At 39.5% G+C, this 18,082-nt stretch overlaps 2 protein-coding genes and 1 long non-coding RNA gene across 3 annotated transcripts; 2 read left to right on the forward strand and 1 right to left on the reverse strand.

Moving 5' to 3' along the window:
• Positions 1-71: 71 nt before the first annotated feature.
• On the reverse strand, positions 72-3,986 carry gpr3 (G protein-coupled receptor 3). The gene is made up of 2 exons (XM_051671455.1): positions 3,796-3,986; positions 72-2,504 (listed from the first exon to the last, which is right to left on the reverse strand). Exon 2 carries the CDS (start codon positions 2,500-2,502, stop codon positions 1,522-1,524), a length of 981 nt encoding a protein of 326 aa, XP_051527415.1. The 5' UTR covers positions 2,503-2,504; positions 3,796-3,986; the 3' UTR covers positions 72-1,521.
• Positions 3,987-6,767: 2,781 nt separating this feature from the next.
• On the forward strand, positions 6,768-12,735 carry LOC127425452 (uncharacterized). Its single transcript, XM_051671479.1, has 6 exons — positions 6,768-7,335; positions 7,665-7,765; positions 8,374-8,481; positions 8,945-9,022; positions 10,727-10,759; positions 12,672-12,735. The coding sequence occupies exons 1-6, from the start codon at positions 7,286-7,288 to the stop codon at positions 12,722-12,724; spliced, it is 423 nt and encodes a 140-aa protein (XP_051527439.1). The 5' UTR covers positions 6,768-7,285; the 3' UTR covers positions 12,725-12,735.
• A 255-nt stretch (positions 12,736-12,990) lies between these two features.
• On the forward strand, positions 12,991-15,982 carry LOC127425456 (uncharacterized). Its single transcript, XR_007894620.1, has 3 exons — positions 12,991-13,438; positions 14,104-14,667; positions 14,772-15,982. It is a non-coding gene; the product is annotated as an uncharacterized LOC127425456 (long non-coding RNA).
• The last annotated feature ends 2,100 nt before the right edge of the window (positions 15,983-18,082 follow it).

Raw genomic sequence — 18,082 nt, forward strand, 5'->3', positions numbered from 1 at the left:
TCACGCTTTTATGCATGTTTGAGCTTGCATGTGTAGGGGCTTTTAGAGACTTCAAACTGCAGGATGCCATTTATAATGTTTCAGATTGGGTAAACAACCCATCCACATAGGTGGTCTTTAGCATTATTTTTCATTCTTCACCAGAAAACATTTAACAGGAAATTGAATCCAGTGGGCCAATCTGTAATATGATTTGTCAATTTGTATTTTTGTCAGTTTCGAACTAACCAATCAGCTTTATAATTTACTTGTACTTAACATTTTTTGAACATAAAGGAAATGATTAAGTGTTCTTCTCTTATAGACCTTATTCAAGGTAGGGCCATCTTTGATTTGGCTGTAAGGAATAGACTTACATCTCTTCAATGGCACGCACAGTATAAAGCTGCAAAAACTCCTGGATCACATCTGATTTTCCACAACTCCTGTTGTATGGAGTTTTTTTGTTTTTGTATTTATGTTTTGTCTACGGAATGTTCTTGGAAAGCTGTTTTTTCAATGTTTTGTCCGCGGAACGATCCAAAAACACTTTAAACTGCAGTGCAGCCCATAGAAGAGACTGTGCATCTATTCCCTCACAGCCTCGTTGTCATTCTCGCCAAAAATCAAAGATGGCGCTGCTGTGAATATGGACTGTGGACCCTTTTCACCGTCCACGTGTCATCAAAGTTGGCTAAACTTAAATGGTGGTCAATGGGGCACCACAGCCAATTAAATTTTTGCTTACCCGTTTGCTCCAACAGCAAAAGAAAAAATAAACGATTACGCTTTCACAGCTTTGCAAAAGAAGATAAAAATATAGAGCGCTGGATAACAGCAGTAAGAAGAGAGAAACAGGACACATTTTCTGTCACTCCCACAGCAGCTGTGGTAACTGAATTTTTATATATATATATATATATAAACAAAACAATAACAAGAGTAAATGTACAAAAATTACAATTTATTAATTATAAACATTTTCCATAAAACTTCAACAAGAACACATTCAGTCATACATTTGGATGTTTTGTGCAACATTAATACATTAATAGTGCGAACAGGACATATGTAAAGTATAAAAACATCATTCTGTCAGAAAACCAAATGGCAAATAATTGTATATTTAAATATGCGAGTAGGATTCTAGTACAAACAAAATTCAGACATGTTCATCTCAAAGTCAAGTCATTGTAAAGTGCAAATGATTTAATTCCATCAGTAAACTCTGAATTTCAGAGGACGTAAACGTATGAGGCACAAATTTCAGACAATTACAGCGGACAAGGGGGGTTTCTGCTCTGCTTTACTCCCTTTAGTTGGCAAGTAGCTCAAAGGATTTGTAATATGAAAAAAGTATTTTCTCAATATAGTGTAAAAAAGAGATACAGTTACACAAAATGTTGCAGAAGAGATTGATTATAGGTCTTCCTAACACCAGTCAAACCGGTTATATGGCAACTGGCACAGTGATATTGTGAGAGACTGTGTGTTTCTTGTATGGCACGACATGCTCTTCATTGAGCTTTAAGAAGACTATGTTCAGACATCACTGGGAGTGTGTGTGTGTTTATTGGGTGTGTTTGGTAGACAGCAGCAGCAGGCCTGTCGCAGCACTCTCTGTATGTGTGTGTTTCTGTAGGCATAGATCAGAGGGTTAAGCAGAGAGTTCCCAGTGACTGGAACCAAGGTGGCATACGTATACAGAGCTGGGGATGATCCATCACCTAAGAGCCCATACAAGGCAAAGGGTATCCAGCAGCTGGCAAATGTGGCAAGGAAGAGGGCAAGAGTGTGTACCCGACGACGTGTGTGTGTGCGTGCAGATGGGAGCATGTGTCTCTGGAGGGCGATTTGGTGTGAGTGACGGAGTACAACTCGGCAGATACGGGCATTCAGCTGCAGCATCAGAGCCAGGGTCAGCAGAAAACCACCACACAGGGTCGCCAGGTGCACCCGAGTAAGAGGCCGAAGCACACTGCAAGATTCAACATCGCGCAAGCAGTTCCAACCCAGAGCAGGTAGTGCGCCCTGAAGTCCAGCAAGAGTCCAGCCAACAGCAAGAGCGCAACGTGTTTGGGTGTGTGCCCGGCGGGAACCATAAGTCAGTGCATGATGCAGAGAGAGGAAGCGGTCCAGAGTAATACCCAACAGAGAGAAAACAGATGCAGTGAGTGCGCTCACCAACAGACCCACACTCCCCAACTCTAGAGCTTCTGAGTACACACAACGGTGAGACAGGAAGTGCAATAAGAGCCCCACTCCTGCTAGGAAGTCCGCCCAGGCCAGGCTGCCAATTAGCAGGAACATGGGTGCCCGTAGAGATGATGACAAGAAGATGGTGACCACAATGACTGCATTTTCACAGCAGATCAGGGCACCTGATACACACAGGGCTACATCCCATGGAGTCATCACTGTGGCCTCCAGGGGTTTTGGGGTAACATGGGAAGGCGAGAGCTCCAGCAGTTGCTCCATCGCCAAGATGACTTCTAAGCCCACTTCAGAGTTGTTCAGGGCCATTACTGTGGAAAGAAAAAATATTGTAGTCATGCAATTCACAGCACTCAAAAAATGAAGTCATTACCCTTTCTTAATTGAATTTGAGAACCTTTTTACAAAAAAATTAGTTATTTTCATTGACTCAACATAATTTAGTTAAATTAGGTCAAATCAATGTACTATAGTAGATTTAACTCAACTTTATAAGTTCATCAAACACAATTAAATAATGTTTAATTTAATTTTCTTATGTTTGTCCAACTTAATTTATTTTATTAATCAGTAGCATATGCCAGGTGAGCAAGCATAAGGAGAGTGAAACATTTGCACTATCAATTTAATAGCAACTCGAATTGAGTATCACTTGAAAGTGAAAGTACATCTTCAAACTAAACACAAGTGCCAGTTTTCACCACAATGGTAACCTGCAAAACTCCAGCCTAACAGACACTCTTTTAAAATACCAGTATAACAGAAAATTAAACATTAACAAAATCTCCTCTTATTCTTGTCTTGCTCAAAAATTCATAAAATAAAACTTAATTTCTACATTTGTTCACCCCATCCAGTCACAAGCAGAGCATGCTGGGATATGGAAATCTCCTGCCCAGTTTCATTTGATGCTACAAAAAATATTTATGTAGTCCCAACTCAAATGGATTAAGTAAACTTAAATGTTTCTAATTTAATTGGATAGAACGCTATGTAATTGTGACAAAATGTTTTAGAAATGTGTTGCTTTAGTTCATTTTAATTGAGTAAACTGAACATAATTTTTTGAGTAGAACTCATGCACTCCATCCTAATATATTTTCAACCTGACCATCAGAAGTACTTTAAGTGGAGATGCTGTCAAGTTCAGTAGCCAGTCACATCCCATTCATATATTGCACATTTGTATGCAATATCGGTCCTTGCCATGTCTCGTCCCTGCACCTTAAAATGATAAAATATCTAGTTATTCTCATTTTTCTATTAACTTGCAATGTTTTACTAACGGATTCTAGCTATTTTAGCACTATATTAACTCTTTTCTCGTCTATCTCAAATAGCTGCGTGCTCTTCACGCGCTTTACGTAAGTATACTCGAGCCTGCGCAGCACAATCGTTATAAAAAGATTTCTAAATACATAATTTACATATTGATATACAAGAAGACCCTTTGGTGTATATTTCACTCTACATTACCAAAATGATAGTCTCTCGCCAGAGCTTCGACATCTTGCCCTTTCTTTTGGTTTAGTTATTTATTTATCATTTGGTTCACGTGCAGACAATAAAATAGCACAAAAAAAAAAAAAAAAGAAAACTTACGGAAGCTCTATTGGATTGCAAAGGGAAAATTATTCACGGTACAGTGTACCATCCAACGGAATTCGCTCGGAGTGCACGCTGAAATCTGAGCTCGATGTGCGTGCAAAAGCAGTTCTTCAGAAAATGAAATGCGTGCTCTTGCAAAGCAAATTTCCTTCGAGCGCCTCTGTATAACACTCAGCTGTGGTGGGCTGCGAGCTATACCCTCACTGATTCCCATCTGACGTGAGGTACGATGATGAGGGGCGATTCTGCCCCGGTCAACCAATCAGGAGACTCACAGGAACACCATCCTCTGTCGTAATTTCATTCATAAAAATTCCGCATTCTTTCACCCCGCCCACTGCGACGACTGGAGAGAGGACAGTGTAATCAATTGGCCTTGTGAAATGGACCATAAGAGACTAGGCCTTCATAAAAAGGAGGACTTTTTGGAAATTACAAGTATTAATGATGATATATCACGTTAACCATCATCATTATGCAAAAGCACGCTAAATCGAGCTTGTTTAAGTCTAGGCTCAGCGAAATTGATAGGGAATGTGAGTGTGAGTCACTGCTGTCCATGGTGCTGAAAACAGTGAACGATACTCGCTGTGATAGTGACGTCAGTTCTGCTGCACTATTGGGGTGCGTGGCACAGTGATGTACCATCATTACTTTCACATCTAACATAAAATCCCATGTGTTTATCTATAACCCTGTTTAAGTGACAAACCTAGTGTGCAATTCTAACGCAAAAAAATGCATGCACGCACGTCGGCCTAATTTGTCACTTGTTGATGATATGTAACTATTGGAAGGATTGGAGACAGAGGTTATAACGATGACATCATTTCACTGCAGGTGATGGAGATTTTCGAGCGCTTCCCGGCAGATACAGCGCGTGGGCGTCGCAAAGCTCGCGTGGCTCCGCATTTTAATGAAGTAGGTGGGCGCCAGCTCTACACAACAGGGGAACTCTCCGGTTCTCTATATATGGATATGCGCTTCCGGTGGTCACTAGCTGGGGGAAATTAGTAACTAATATCCCCATAAGTTTTCAAAGATCATGGCGAGTATTTTTAAGTGTTTGAGCAATGTCGACTCATAGTTTACTAACTGAAAGCTGTTTTTTTTTTGTTGTTTTTTTTTTTTTGTAAAAGCTTCAGAATGCATTCGAAGTAAATAAAGAATACTTGATCTGAATCATTTCACGTGCCTCCACCCATCAGAATCTCATTTATGAGGTTTAATGGTTTGGGGAGACTATTACATTGAAATAATCCTTCGAAAATTACCTGCAGACATGAGTACAGACGCAATTTAACATCACACGTATCTCCTTGTGCTCATTTTTGGCGGGAAGTCCGCTTGCGTGGGTTTGGGGGGGGGGGGGGTTCATGGGATACTGCGGAATTTCTCTTAGTTACCTAATATCATCAGCTCTACAGTGCGCATGCGCGGCTTTATTTCTGCACCTCGTCCTTCACTGTCTATTCTGTGTCTCGTTTGGAAGGCTGCATGCTAGGTAGGACGCGTCCTTTGAAGGCTGCAGTATACCGAGTGTCCTCCTTTAAACAAGTTTCGTTTAAACGAGACGGCCTTCATAGGACAAACGGAACGGAACATGGTTGCAATGACAGCACGCCACTCTTTAACAAGCGCGAGCGCTTTTAGTGAGAAGGGAACAAAGTCCCTCTGGAAGGGAATATATGAGGTAAATTTTAGGAGAGTTATAATGATGTAAAGAGAAATGAAAATAGATTTTACAGTTGTACTTTTAGTCTAATACTTTATTTTAATTATATATTAATATGATTATACATATTATATACTCTGCACCCATCTACTGAGGTACTTCAACTTGGGGATTAACATTCCTTGCGTTTGAACATCATATTTACGGGCAAATTGGCGTCATTTATTTTAGACATTTCCGTTGAAGCAAAGAATTGTGGGTTGTGAGTGCCAACGAAGGATACACCTCATGCATCCTCCGAATTCCCGTGAAAGAAGGTTGCATTTGAAGTGCCCTACTCGCTTTTCTAAAACGAGACAGCCTCAATGACGTATGCGGCCGACAAATGCGACCTCCGGAGGACGCATCCTTCCAAACGAGACACAGTTTGGCACTAGCTATTGAGCTGTGTGTGTCGTGAGACGTTAAAAAACAGTTTACGGCAAGATAGTGTAGGCTAGGGAGATGTCTGCAATTGCATAAACAAATGCTGACCTGATTTCATATGGATTTGCAGGCACCCCAGATGTGGGAAATTACGTGGGAATAATTGTTGTGACAACCATTCCTCCTAAATAAGAATTCACTCTTGTACCTACACATAAACATTCATTACATCATCACCTCCTCTGCACGGTTTATAATCTAGTTATTGATTTTTAATATTTCATAATATTGTGGGACAGTCAGGATGCAGAGGTTTGGAGAGATAGAGAAAAGGGAACTTGTTACATAACTATGCCCAACGCTCTCTCCTGCTATCTCTCTGGTCCTGGCACAAACCCACACAGTCATGTACCCTGACAATATACTGAGTTTTATTCCAAAACCTCTGCTTGGGCCACCAGAAGAGAGAGACAAACAGGAAGAAGTTTAATTAAACAAGAATGAACAAGACACTAATAAGTTCATGCTAGTATACACTCACTGAGAACTTTATTAGCAACACTTTGATCCTAATAAAGTGCCCAATGTGGTCTTCTGTTGCTGTAGCCCATTCGCCTCAGGGTCCGACATGTTGTGCATTCTGAGATGCTGTTCCGCTCACTACAATTACTCAGAGTGGTTATCTGAGTTACCGTAGCCTTTCTGTCAGCTCGAACCAGTCTGGCCATTCTCCGTTGACCTCTCTCATCAACAAGACATCTCTGTCCACAGAACTGCCCCTCACTTGATAATTTTTGTTTTTGGCATCGTTCTCAGTAAATTCTAGAGACTGTTGTGTGTGAAAATCCCACGAGATCAGCAGTTACAGAAATACTCAAACCAGCCTGTCTGGCACCAACAATCACCCCACGATCGAAATCACTGAGATCACATTTTTCCTCCATTCTGATGGTTGATGTGAACATTAACTGAAGCACCTGACCCGTATCTGCATGATTTGATACTTTACACTGCTGCCACACGATTGGCTGATTAGATCATCACATGAATATGTAGGTGTACAGGTGTTCCTAATAAAGTGCTCAGTGAGTGTACGTCAACTTTCTAAAAGTATGTGGTGTGGAGTGAGGTGTAACAAATTTCTGCTCTCTAGTTGTAAAAAGGCAGAACATCTTCAGTAATGTGGATCAAGACATGGTCATTTGCCATTTGGTTGCCAGGTTACCTGACTCATGTTTCACACCTTCCAGTCTCACTGAATCAGAGTGCATGACGTCAACACACACACACACACACACACACACACAACCACATGCACAGTTCACAATGCCCTTCTGTCTGGAGGACATAGCTTAGACATTTAGGTGTTAGCTTGGCAGGCACATGTGTGCGTTTATTATTCTTGCTCTTTACATTTTTAGTTTTAGGCTGAGGTGAGGCAAAGTCTATTTTCCTATATATTCCTCTTCATATGCCTTATTTGTTTTGCTCAGTTCTGTGATGTCAACTGGTCTTTCGCTGTCAATGTGACATTCAGCCCTGTTGGCATCTAGTTCTTGTATTAGCCATTAGTTGCTTTATTGGGGTCAGTGCTTCTCAGAGCAAGTCTTTAGCTAGAATGTTTGAGGGACTTAATTCATTATAGTTTAAAGTTAGAAAGAAGGTAGAAAGTCACTTTATTGAGAGAGATAAGTGTAGAATTATCTAAAGTTGTGTAGAATTCACAATTATAGCTTGTGCTAATGGTGTGTGTTGGTAATAGGTGGAGTTACTGTCCATTTTTGAGGATGAGGTGTGTACGGGCTGTGCTTTGTGGGATTGTGCTGCTAATGCATGTTATGATAACCAATTCACAAACCTCAGGTGAGTGCCAATACAAAAATGAGTTTGTGTGCTGAAGTATCATAATCCTAAAAATGTTATGTTTAGTTTGCATTGAGCTGTTTACTTAGTTTTCCCTTGTGTGTGTAACTTTCTTTTGATCCTTGGACATTTTTAATGTCTCTCAACCATGACATCTGATTATCCATTTCTATTGCAACTTTTTTAAGTGCTTATAACTTTAGCTCGTAAAAGATAAATATTTGGTTACAAACAATGTAAAACATTAAAACCGATCAAATGTCTGTACAAAAACATTATCTGTGGAGTTTGTAAATGGCAAAAAAAAAAAAAAAAAGCTTTTTTGGTGGATCCAAAGTTGTGTCTGATTCCATTGCATTTGTTGCTTTGTGCTGCTAACTGAGACTTAAATGTATTAACAGGTAATTCTGTTTGAATTCACAATATAATTTATAACATTTTCTCGTTTTTTATTACAATGAGATTCATTTTCAATTATTTGAAACCTTTCTACCTTCCACTCTCTCTTTCGTTCTCAAGCAAATGCACACAAAAGTGTTGTTTTGTGTGTTATGTGAGGTGTCGAGAATATAGGCTTCACTTCTTGTATCTATCTGATGTATTGACAGATAATTCACCTAGTGGGGACTGTTCTCAGTTTGCTTCATGTGATAGCTGCATCAGTGGAGACCCGACCCTCAATCTCACACGATGTGTCTGGCAAAGTTGTAATAAAGGTAAAAGAACACATGTATCATATGAGTTTAAAGGTATTCTCCTGTGCAATGTCGTTGTTTATTCACACGCACATACAGAAGATCCAACTGACGGACATGTGATCCTGACCATGGAGAGTGATCTCAGGAACAACCTGGTGAATTATTCAAACATAGGCACATGCATAGTTACGGCTGCCATCTTTGCAGACATCAGTCTTAGTAAATAATTCAACACAATTACCTACCCTCCTGGAAATGTGTGTGTCTGGGAGAGAGAGAGAGATATTTCAGTCTGTTCATACTCTGTTGCCAAGGCAACCAACTCTGCAACATATTCTCTCCCTCTCTGTCTTAAACCCATTTATTTAAATTAGAATTAGGCTTATATGCATAGAATCTCTACCCCAACCAGTTTTACACACACACACACACACACACACACACACCTGTGACTGAATATCATTCTCTGTTTGAATTCCAGGGAATGACACAAGATGCATATCTGACACTGAAGACTTTGGGGACTGTTCTGTCTTCAATAAGACTGGCATGTGCCAAAGTGAGCAAAATACAGATAAAAACATAATCACACAACACTATCTATGTGTATTTGCATATGCATGAGTGTGGTTGTTTACAGGTGCATCTCAATAAATTAGAATGTCGTGGAAAAGTTCATTTATTTCAGTAATTCAACTCAAATTGTGAAACTCGTGTATTAAATAAATTCAATGCACACAGACTGAAGTAGTTTAAGTCTTTGGTTCTTTTAATTGTGATGATTTTGGCTCACATTTAACAAAAACCCACCAATTCACTATCTCAAAAAATTAGAATATGGTGACATGCCAATCAGCTAATCAACTCAAAACACCTGCAAAGGTTTCCTGAGCCTTCAAAATGGTCTCTCAGTTTGGTTCACTAGGCTACACAATCATGGGGAAGACTGCTGATCTGACAGTTGTCCAGAAGACAATCATTAACACCCTTCACAAGGAGGGTAAGCCACAAACATTCATTGCCAAAGAAGCTGGCTGTTCACAGAGTGCTGTATCCAAGCATGTTAACAGAAAGTTGAGTGGAAGGAAAAAGTGTGGAAGAAAAAGATGCACAACCAACCAAGAGAACCGCAGCCTTATGATTGTCAAGCAAAATCGATTCAAGAATTTGGGTGAACTTCACAAGGAATGGACTGAGGCTGGGGTCAAGGCATCAAGAGCCACCACACACAGACATGTCAAGGAATTTGTCTACAGTTGTCGTATTCCTCTTGTTAAGCCACTCCTGAACCACAGACAACGTCAAAGGCGTCTTACCTGGGCTAAGGAGAAGAAGAACTGGACTGTTGCCCAGTGGTCCAAATTCCTCTTTTCAGATGAGAGCAAGTTTTGTATTTCATTTGGAAACCAAGGTCCTAGAGTCTGGAGGAAGGGTGGAGAAGCTCATAGCCCAAGTTGCTTGAAGTCCAGTGTTAAGTTTCCACAGTCTGTGATGATTTGGGGTGCAATGTCATCTGCTGGTGTTGGTCCATTGTGTTTTTTGAAAAGCAAAGTCACTGCACCCGTTTACCAAGAAATTTTGGAGCACTTCATGCTTCCTTCTGCTGACCAGCTTTTTAAAGATGCTGATTTCATTTTCCAGCAGGATTTGGCACCTGCCCACACTGCCAAAAGCACCAAAAGTTGGTTAAATGACCATGGTGTTGGTGTGCTTGACTGGCCAGCAAACTCACCAGACCTGAACCCCATAGAGAATCTATGGGGTATTGTCAAGAGGAAAATGAGAAACAAGAGACCAAAAAATGCAGATGAGCTGAAGGCCACTGTCAAAGAAACCTGGGCTTCCATACCACCTCAGCAGTGCCACAAACTGATCACCTCCATGCCACGCCGAATTGAGACAGTAATTAAAGCAAAAGGAGCCCCTACCAAGTATTGAGTACATATACAGTAAATGAACATACTTTCCAGAAGGCCAACAATTCACTAAAAATGTTTTTTTTATTATTGGTCTTATGATGTATTCTAATTTTTTGAGATAATGAATTGGTGGGTTTTTGTTAAATGTGAGCCAAAATCATCACAATTAAAAGAACCAAAGACTTAAACTACTTCAGTCTGTGTGCATTGAATTTATTTAATACACGAGTTTCACAATTTGAGTTGAATTACTGAAAGAAAATGAACTTTTCCACGACATTCTAATTTATTGAGATGCACCTGTATATGGAATTGTTTGTTTGTTTCTTTATTTCTTTTTTTAGTTGACAGCAGCACCTCTGATGATGGTGGCAAAGGTGAGGGTTTTTATTTTCACTGTTTCAGTTCATCTATACAGTTATCAGAAATATCAGAGATTTTAAAAATTGTTTTTCCTGCCAGGAAACAGCAACATACAATCTTAAAAGTCATGGAAATTTAGATAATGAATATACATTTCTCTAAATTCTTTGTTTTGCTCTGCTCCAAAATATTTTATTTTATATTTTATTGGTTGGGTATTACTCTTGTGAAGAGTAAATCTCGCTTGCAAGCCATAACGTGATGTCCATTTTGTGAGAGAATCATTCTTTTTAGTCTGTTCTTTTCCATGAATTGGCCAAAACGATTCACAAATTGGTCTGAATGATTTATTAATGTAATCAGTCTGATTCTGAATGATTTAGAAAAATAATTCAGTGGGGTTGCACAATTATAACAAAAATAATGATTATTGATTGTTGCCTTTGATATTGTGATTGCGATTATTTTCGATGTATAGTATTTACATTAATATACTTATTTTGGTTGGATCAACTGCATGCCATATGCTGTTTTAATACAATCTAAAAATCATGGAAACTTAGGTAATGAATGTAAATTTTTCTAAATTTTTTTGTTTTGCTCTGCTCAAACATTTCATTTGTTGAATAATACTCTTGTGAAGACTAAATCTTGCTTGCAAGCCATAGCATGATGTCCAATCCACTGATCGAAATCGATTCACTCATTAGCCAGATAAATCCAAATGAGTACTAATATACTTAATATACTTATTTTGAGTGGGTCAACTGCATGCTGTATTCTTTATGTCAGGTACACATCCAAAACAAGCTGAGAACTTTGTTCCTGAGTGACTGTAATGCTGTTCATTGAATCAGTAAATCAAATCTTGTTGTGTTAACGGTCAATTTAAACAAATCTGTTTCACAAATCTGTTATGAATAAGCTGTAATGAAAAAATTGTACACAGAAGCGAGCAAAGGACATATCTGTGACTGGTTACAGTGCTCAGCCACTGCAAAAACACACTAAATTACATAGAACACAACAAAACACAAGTTAGCAGACCTATATGGACTGCAATAATTGACATTTTTCACGATTAGTTAGTTGTCGCAACTGTAATTGTAATCTCAGTTCGATTCATTGTGCAGCATTATTATTTAGGAATCGCTAACAACTGGAAAGGTTGTGGAAAAGCCATGTAGATTCATTGGTCAAAGTGTGTGGACATTCTGAACATTATTACTGCAGTCGCTTTTCCATTCACTTTTATAACACACACAGATAACACAACCCCTGAGTTCTCTCAAGCATCATTTGACCTGTCCAGCTTCATTGGGGGAATCATCTTAGTGCTGGTATTGCAAGCCGGGGGATTTTTTTGTCATGCGCTTCCTCAAAACCAAAGACAGCTCCTATGAAACTATGTGAGTATTACTTAAGAGAGCATTTATCAAGCTGATCTGAACTGTGTCCTTCTAAGTTCAATATTTAATGTGGTGCACTGGGACAAGTCATGTACTTTTCAGAGGGATCAACTCTGTGGATGGCATTTATAGAGAAAAAAAGTGATTTTCTAACAACGTGGACACATTCTAAGAACTATTTTATCCTTTCTCACAGTGACCAACCTCAGTGAGTAAAGGGGTCATGAATGGGACAGAAAATCTCAGAGCAAAAAAGAAAGAGAAATGGATTTTCAGAGGGATGGATGCAACATTGGAGTGTTAAAAAAAACTTTTTTTTTTCTTTTTGTTGGCCCTAAAACTTTAATTTATTACAAACACTTTGTGTGTGTGTGTGTGTGTGTGTGTGTGTGTGTTTACATTAGATAGAGATGTGACAAGAGAATGATACATACATATTATATGACAAATATGCTAGAGGATTGTTAACATCTGAGTATATGTTTATGATAGTCTCTTTCGTTGTGTGTTCTTTTAGGTGATTTACCTCTTTTTTTTAATCTATGGTTTGTCTCAGCTTCTGTTTATTAGTTTGATAGCACAGATTGTTGAAATATTCTTTGTAATATTTTGAATAATTGCATGCACTTTTATTTGTTTTTATAAAATGTTTTGTTTTATTGGTAGTTACCTGAGTTTGTTCCTTTTTGTTTATGAAGCAATAAAGGGATGAGACTCTGTGGCACTTTCTTCAGGGACGTATGCACCATTACGTCTGTAGGTGTCAGTAGAATCCAATTTTTAAAGGGATAGTTTACCCCAAAAAGGACAGTTATTTCATCATTTACTCACCCTCATTTGTTTCAGACCCTTGTTACTTTCTTCTGCGAACGTTATTATGATTCCTGCCTAAATTGTAAAAAAAAAAAAAAAAATGTTATCCCCTGTCAACCTTGTCATGGTATACTCCCAAGGCAAGGGGTGTGAAAGTTGCTTAACCTGTGCTGGTGTGATGCAGGCAGCGGAAGAGCACACATGAGCGACAAAAAGTAGAACAGCGTCAGGGTCGTTACACCAGAGCCCTTCTACCAAATTAGCCTCCAAGGTTAGCAGAGGCCTTTTTTTATGGATGTCTAGAGGAGATGCTGAACAAACTGCTTTTCAGAGGAAACAGCTCATCATTTAATGAACTGACCGCCTAAACATGTTTTACACTAAACAATCCTTTTGGAATGGATTATGTGTGGAGTTTACTACGATACAATTGCTGTTTTATAAATGAAGACGCCGACAGTTTTGCGACAGGTAGGTGTCAGTTTACGACTCTCACAATTAATTTGTATGGTATCCGCAAACGGTGATTTACTGTCGTATCACGCTAGTTAACCGTTACCAGAGGGTTTTTAGCAGAGACGGGCCACTTTTATTAAAATGCATGGGATAATTTTGAAAGAAGGATATAGTCAAAGGATATAGAAAAAAGTCCTGACTTATAGGTAAAAGAACCAATCACCTTTGAGATCAGTGTTGGGTAAGTTACTAAAAAAGTAATCCTCTACAAATTACTGACTATATCTCTAAAATTATAATCAGATTACTGATTACTTAATTGAAAAAGTAATAACATTACTAATTACTTTACTTTTTAAGTTATGTTCTAAAACACTTATCACAAATAATTTTTTGTTTTTAGTTCAACAAATTCAAGTCTATTTTCTCCTTGTCCATTGTCGCACACACTTCAGCTCTCACAGAAACGCAAACAGATGTACATATGAATTTAAATTTTAACTGTATTACACATAAATTATAACCCAAGTAATGTACTTAAAAGTAATTACTTTCACTGAAAGTTAGTAAATGTAATTGTGATGAGGAGGAGGGCGTGGCCTCGTTGCGTGTGTGTCTGTGTTTGTTTTAAGTTAAGTTTCTGATTAAACATTGTTTACTTTAAAAAAAAAAAAAAAAAGGTTTCAGTGGTGCTGAAACCCGGGAGGGAGGAGGGATGCGCTGTCACGGAGTCCTCGCCGCTGCCATCCACCAGGGGAGCAGCCGCTGTCGGCCTGGGGACGGAGGGGTCCCTGCCGTCCTCCGAAGAAGGGGAGGAGCAGTTCCATCTGCCAGGGGCCGGAGAACTCGCTGGGGGGAGGAGCGAGCTGCCGTCCGCCAGAGGGCTGAGGAGCGGTTGAGGAATGGGCGACAGTGCATCCGGGAGCCATTGAGCAAGTTCTTCTCTCCTCTCTCTCTCTGTGTGTCTCCACGTGCCCTTTCCCTCTCCCCATGCCTCGTCTCACCCCCAGGGTCACAGGAGGCGGGGTGGACCACCGGCTGACAGAACGATCGGAAGGGCAGCATCTCCCCTCCGGGAGATGAATCAGGCAGGGGGTGGAGAGTGACGAGGAGGAGGGCATGGCCGGGCCGTGATGATGCACGGCCGGCGCTGAATCAGCTGATCAGCAGGATAGTGAGATAAAGGGGAGCTGGAGGCACCAGTTTCAGAGAGAGAGAGAGACACACACGCGGCCACGTTGCATGTGAGTCCTTATGTTTTATGTTAGTTTAAGTTTATGTTTACCATTTTATGTTGACCGTTAAGCCAGTTCCTGCCTCCTCCTTGCCCATCCATATACTGTTACAGTGGTGCCGAAACACGAGTGGGAAGAGGGATGCGCTGTTGCGGAGTTCTCGCGGCTGCCATTGCGACAGCCACAGCCGTCCGCCTGGGGACGGAGGGGTCGCTGTCGACCGCCGAGAGCCGGAGGAACAGATGCCATCCGCCAAAGAAGGGGAGGAGCAGTTCCGTCAGCCAGGGGCTGGAGGACTTGCTGCCATCCACCGGGGGAGGAGCGAACTGCTGTCCGCCAGAGGGCGGAGGAGCTGTTGAGGTTGAGGTGACAGCGTGTCCGGGAGGTGGCAAGCAAGTTCTTCTCACTCTCTCTTGAACTGGCGCCTCCGGCTCCCCTTTATCTCACTCTCCCGCTGATCAACTGTTTCAGCGCTGCCATGCCCTCCTCGTCGTCACAGTAATCTGACTACAAGAATTTAAAATATAATGAGTTACACAAAATTTTGTGCCTAAAGTAATTAGATTACAGTAACTGATTACAGCCAGCAAACTTGTGTTTTTTTAAGCATAATCTGAGGTAAAGAAGCACAATTTATGATTCCAGTGTTGTCAGATTTTACTGCTGATTTGAAATATGTTCTTTGATCGTAATCTTGACCAAAGGTTTTTTAGATTTCAGTGTTCCCCCATCCAACTAGGTGCACATGCATGACTGTGGATTGACTGGCTAGAAAGATTTTGCTATTACACTCTCTCCTATGGTAATAGCGTGGAGGTTGTAATATCTGATTAGAAGATCTCTGGTCATCCCATCCTCGCTGTTTTCAATCGTTTATTTATGTTAACATGGAAGATGTGATCCAGACGTTTAAAGATGTGGCAAGATGGCTTTCGCCACTTTTGTTTTGAGAGATTTTTGTACAGAGAAAGGAGAAAATATCATATACAACACTGCTGAATTTTTCAGAAATCCCTGAAACTGATCCAGGTGCTGAAACATTAGGTGTTTCATCAATATCTGTTCAATTTACCTTATTAAACTAAACTAAAGCAACACAATTCTAGAACATTTTGTCACAACTTGATTTCATTGTGTTCTATCCATTTACATTTGTAAAATGTGAGTTTACTTAATCCATTTGAGTTGGGACTGAATACTTTTTGTGGTGTTAATGTATCATTGATAAAATCCTGGGGATTTCCATTTCCAGCATGCTTTACATGAGACTTTAAATGTTAAAATTAAGTGTTTTTTTGTGTATGTTTGTGCAAGATGAATATAAATGGGGATACTTGATAGTGTTTTATGTTTTGTTATGTTGAGATTTAGAAGAGTTTCTATTATGTTGGAGTTTTTTTACCATTATGGAGAAGAGTGGAGCTTCAGCTAACGATGAGGACAGGTGGATGTTGCACATGAAATTGATTGCTTGCTTCATTAAGTAAATGCAGTGCTAACCATTGCAAAGTTACTGAATTACCATCTGTAGTGCTTCCAACCAGTATGCTAACATTCACTTTCACTAGCTAGGGTAAGCATAATAAGGCAAGGCAGTTTATTAATAAAGCACAATTAAAACAACGGACTGTTGACCAATGTGCTGTACAATAAAATAAGTAGAGGAGAGAAAAAAACATAATAACAAGCATAAGTATAAATACATCAAATAAGCACACTAGACAAGGGGACAAACAAATCTCAGCTTACGGTTAATTAAAAGCCTCAGAGAAAAGATGAGTTTTTAATTGAGATTTAAAAGATAACAGCATTGGAGCTGTTCTAATATGCAGGGGTAAACTGTTCCAAAGCTTTGGGGCCACTACTGCAAATCCTTTGATCAGATGACCTAAGAGATTTAAGGGGCTTGTGTAAGTGTAAAAGGTCAGAAAGATAGCAGGGTGCTAACCCATTTAAAGATTTAAAAACAAACATTAAGATTTTAAAATCAATTCTATAATGGACCGGCAGCCAATGAAGAGATGCTTATATTGGGGTGATGTGGTCTCGTTTACAAGTTCCAATCAGGGGTCTAGCTGCAGCATTCTGAACCTTTTACAGTCGTGACAAAGATGACTGGCTGAATCCTATATAAAGGGAATTACAGTAATCTAGAAACAAATGCGTGCATCTCCCTCTCAAAATCATTAAAATATTGGCCAGTAATCTTGAGTGGAAAAAAACTCGATTTGACAACAGAATTTATCTGTTTGTCAAATTTAAGAGAAATGTCAATTAGTTTTTTGAAGTGCAAACACCATCAGAGGCCCCAAACACAACAATCTCCATTTTGTTTTCATTGAGGTGTAAAAAGTTTAGAGTCATCCAAGATTTTAAATCCTCCAAACAAGCCAGTAGGGGCCCTATAGTATTGTTTATCCTTTTTTCAAAGGCAGATAAATTTGAGTATCGTCTGCATAGCAGTGAAAAAAATGCAATGCTTGTTAAAAATAGACCCAATGGGAAGCATATAGAATGAAAACAGGATGGGGCCAAGGATAGAGCCTTGGGGGATCCAACAGGTAAGAGGAGCAATGCTAGATATCAACAATATTAACTGGAAAAACTTCTATTGCTCAAATATGACTTAAACCACTCGAGAACAGTTCATCGGATGCCCACAGAATGTTCAAGCCAGGCTATAAGTATATTGTGATTAATGGTATCGAATGCTGCACTAAGGTCTAACAGCACCAGTATTGAGTCTCCAGCGTCTACAGCTAGCAAAACATCATTCAGAACTTTTAACAGTGAAGATTCTGTGCTATGGTGTGCTCTAAAACCATATTAAGAGATCTCAAACAGAGCATTCTTGTCCAAAAAAGTCTGCAGTTGAAGAAGAACAACTTTCTCCTAGACTTTCGATAAAAAAGGCAATTTTTAAATTGGTCTAAAATTTGCGTAAATTGACGGATCCAGATTTTTTTGTTTTTTTTTTAGAAGAGGCTGTACTACAGCATGTTTTAAATAGGCTGGCACAGACCCTGTTGCAAGGCAGCTATTGGTTATGTACAGAATAATATTAAATACCTGTTTAAGTAAACGAGTACATCTTGTGAACAGTCTGTAGATATTAAGTGTTGTACAATATTTATTAGAATGGGTAGAGAGACTGGCTCAAACTGGCCAAACGCAGCAGGACAGACAGGAGGGCCAGATGGGTCATTAGCAGCAGATGGAATATGAGATTTAACATCCTCAATCTTATTATCAAAAAATGTTAGAAACTCTTCGCAGGATGCAGATGACACATCAAAGCAGACAGTATCAGGGGGGTTGATAACAGAATGTATAGTGCTAAACAAAACTCTGGGTCTATGACAGTTTTTTCAATAATATCAGAAAAATACTTTGTCTTGACTACTTTAACTGTTTTCTGATAAGT

This window comes from Myxocyprinus asiaticus, chromosome 34, assembly GCF_019703515.2.
Source record: "Myxocyprinus asiaticus isolate MX2 ecotype Aquarium Trade chromosome 34, UBuf_Myxa_2, whole genome shotgun sequence".
NCBI lineage: Eukaryota > Metazoa > Chordata > Actinopteri > Cypriniformes > Catostomidae > Myxocyprinus > Myxocyprinus asiaticus.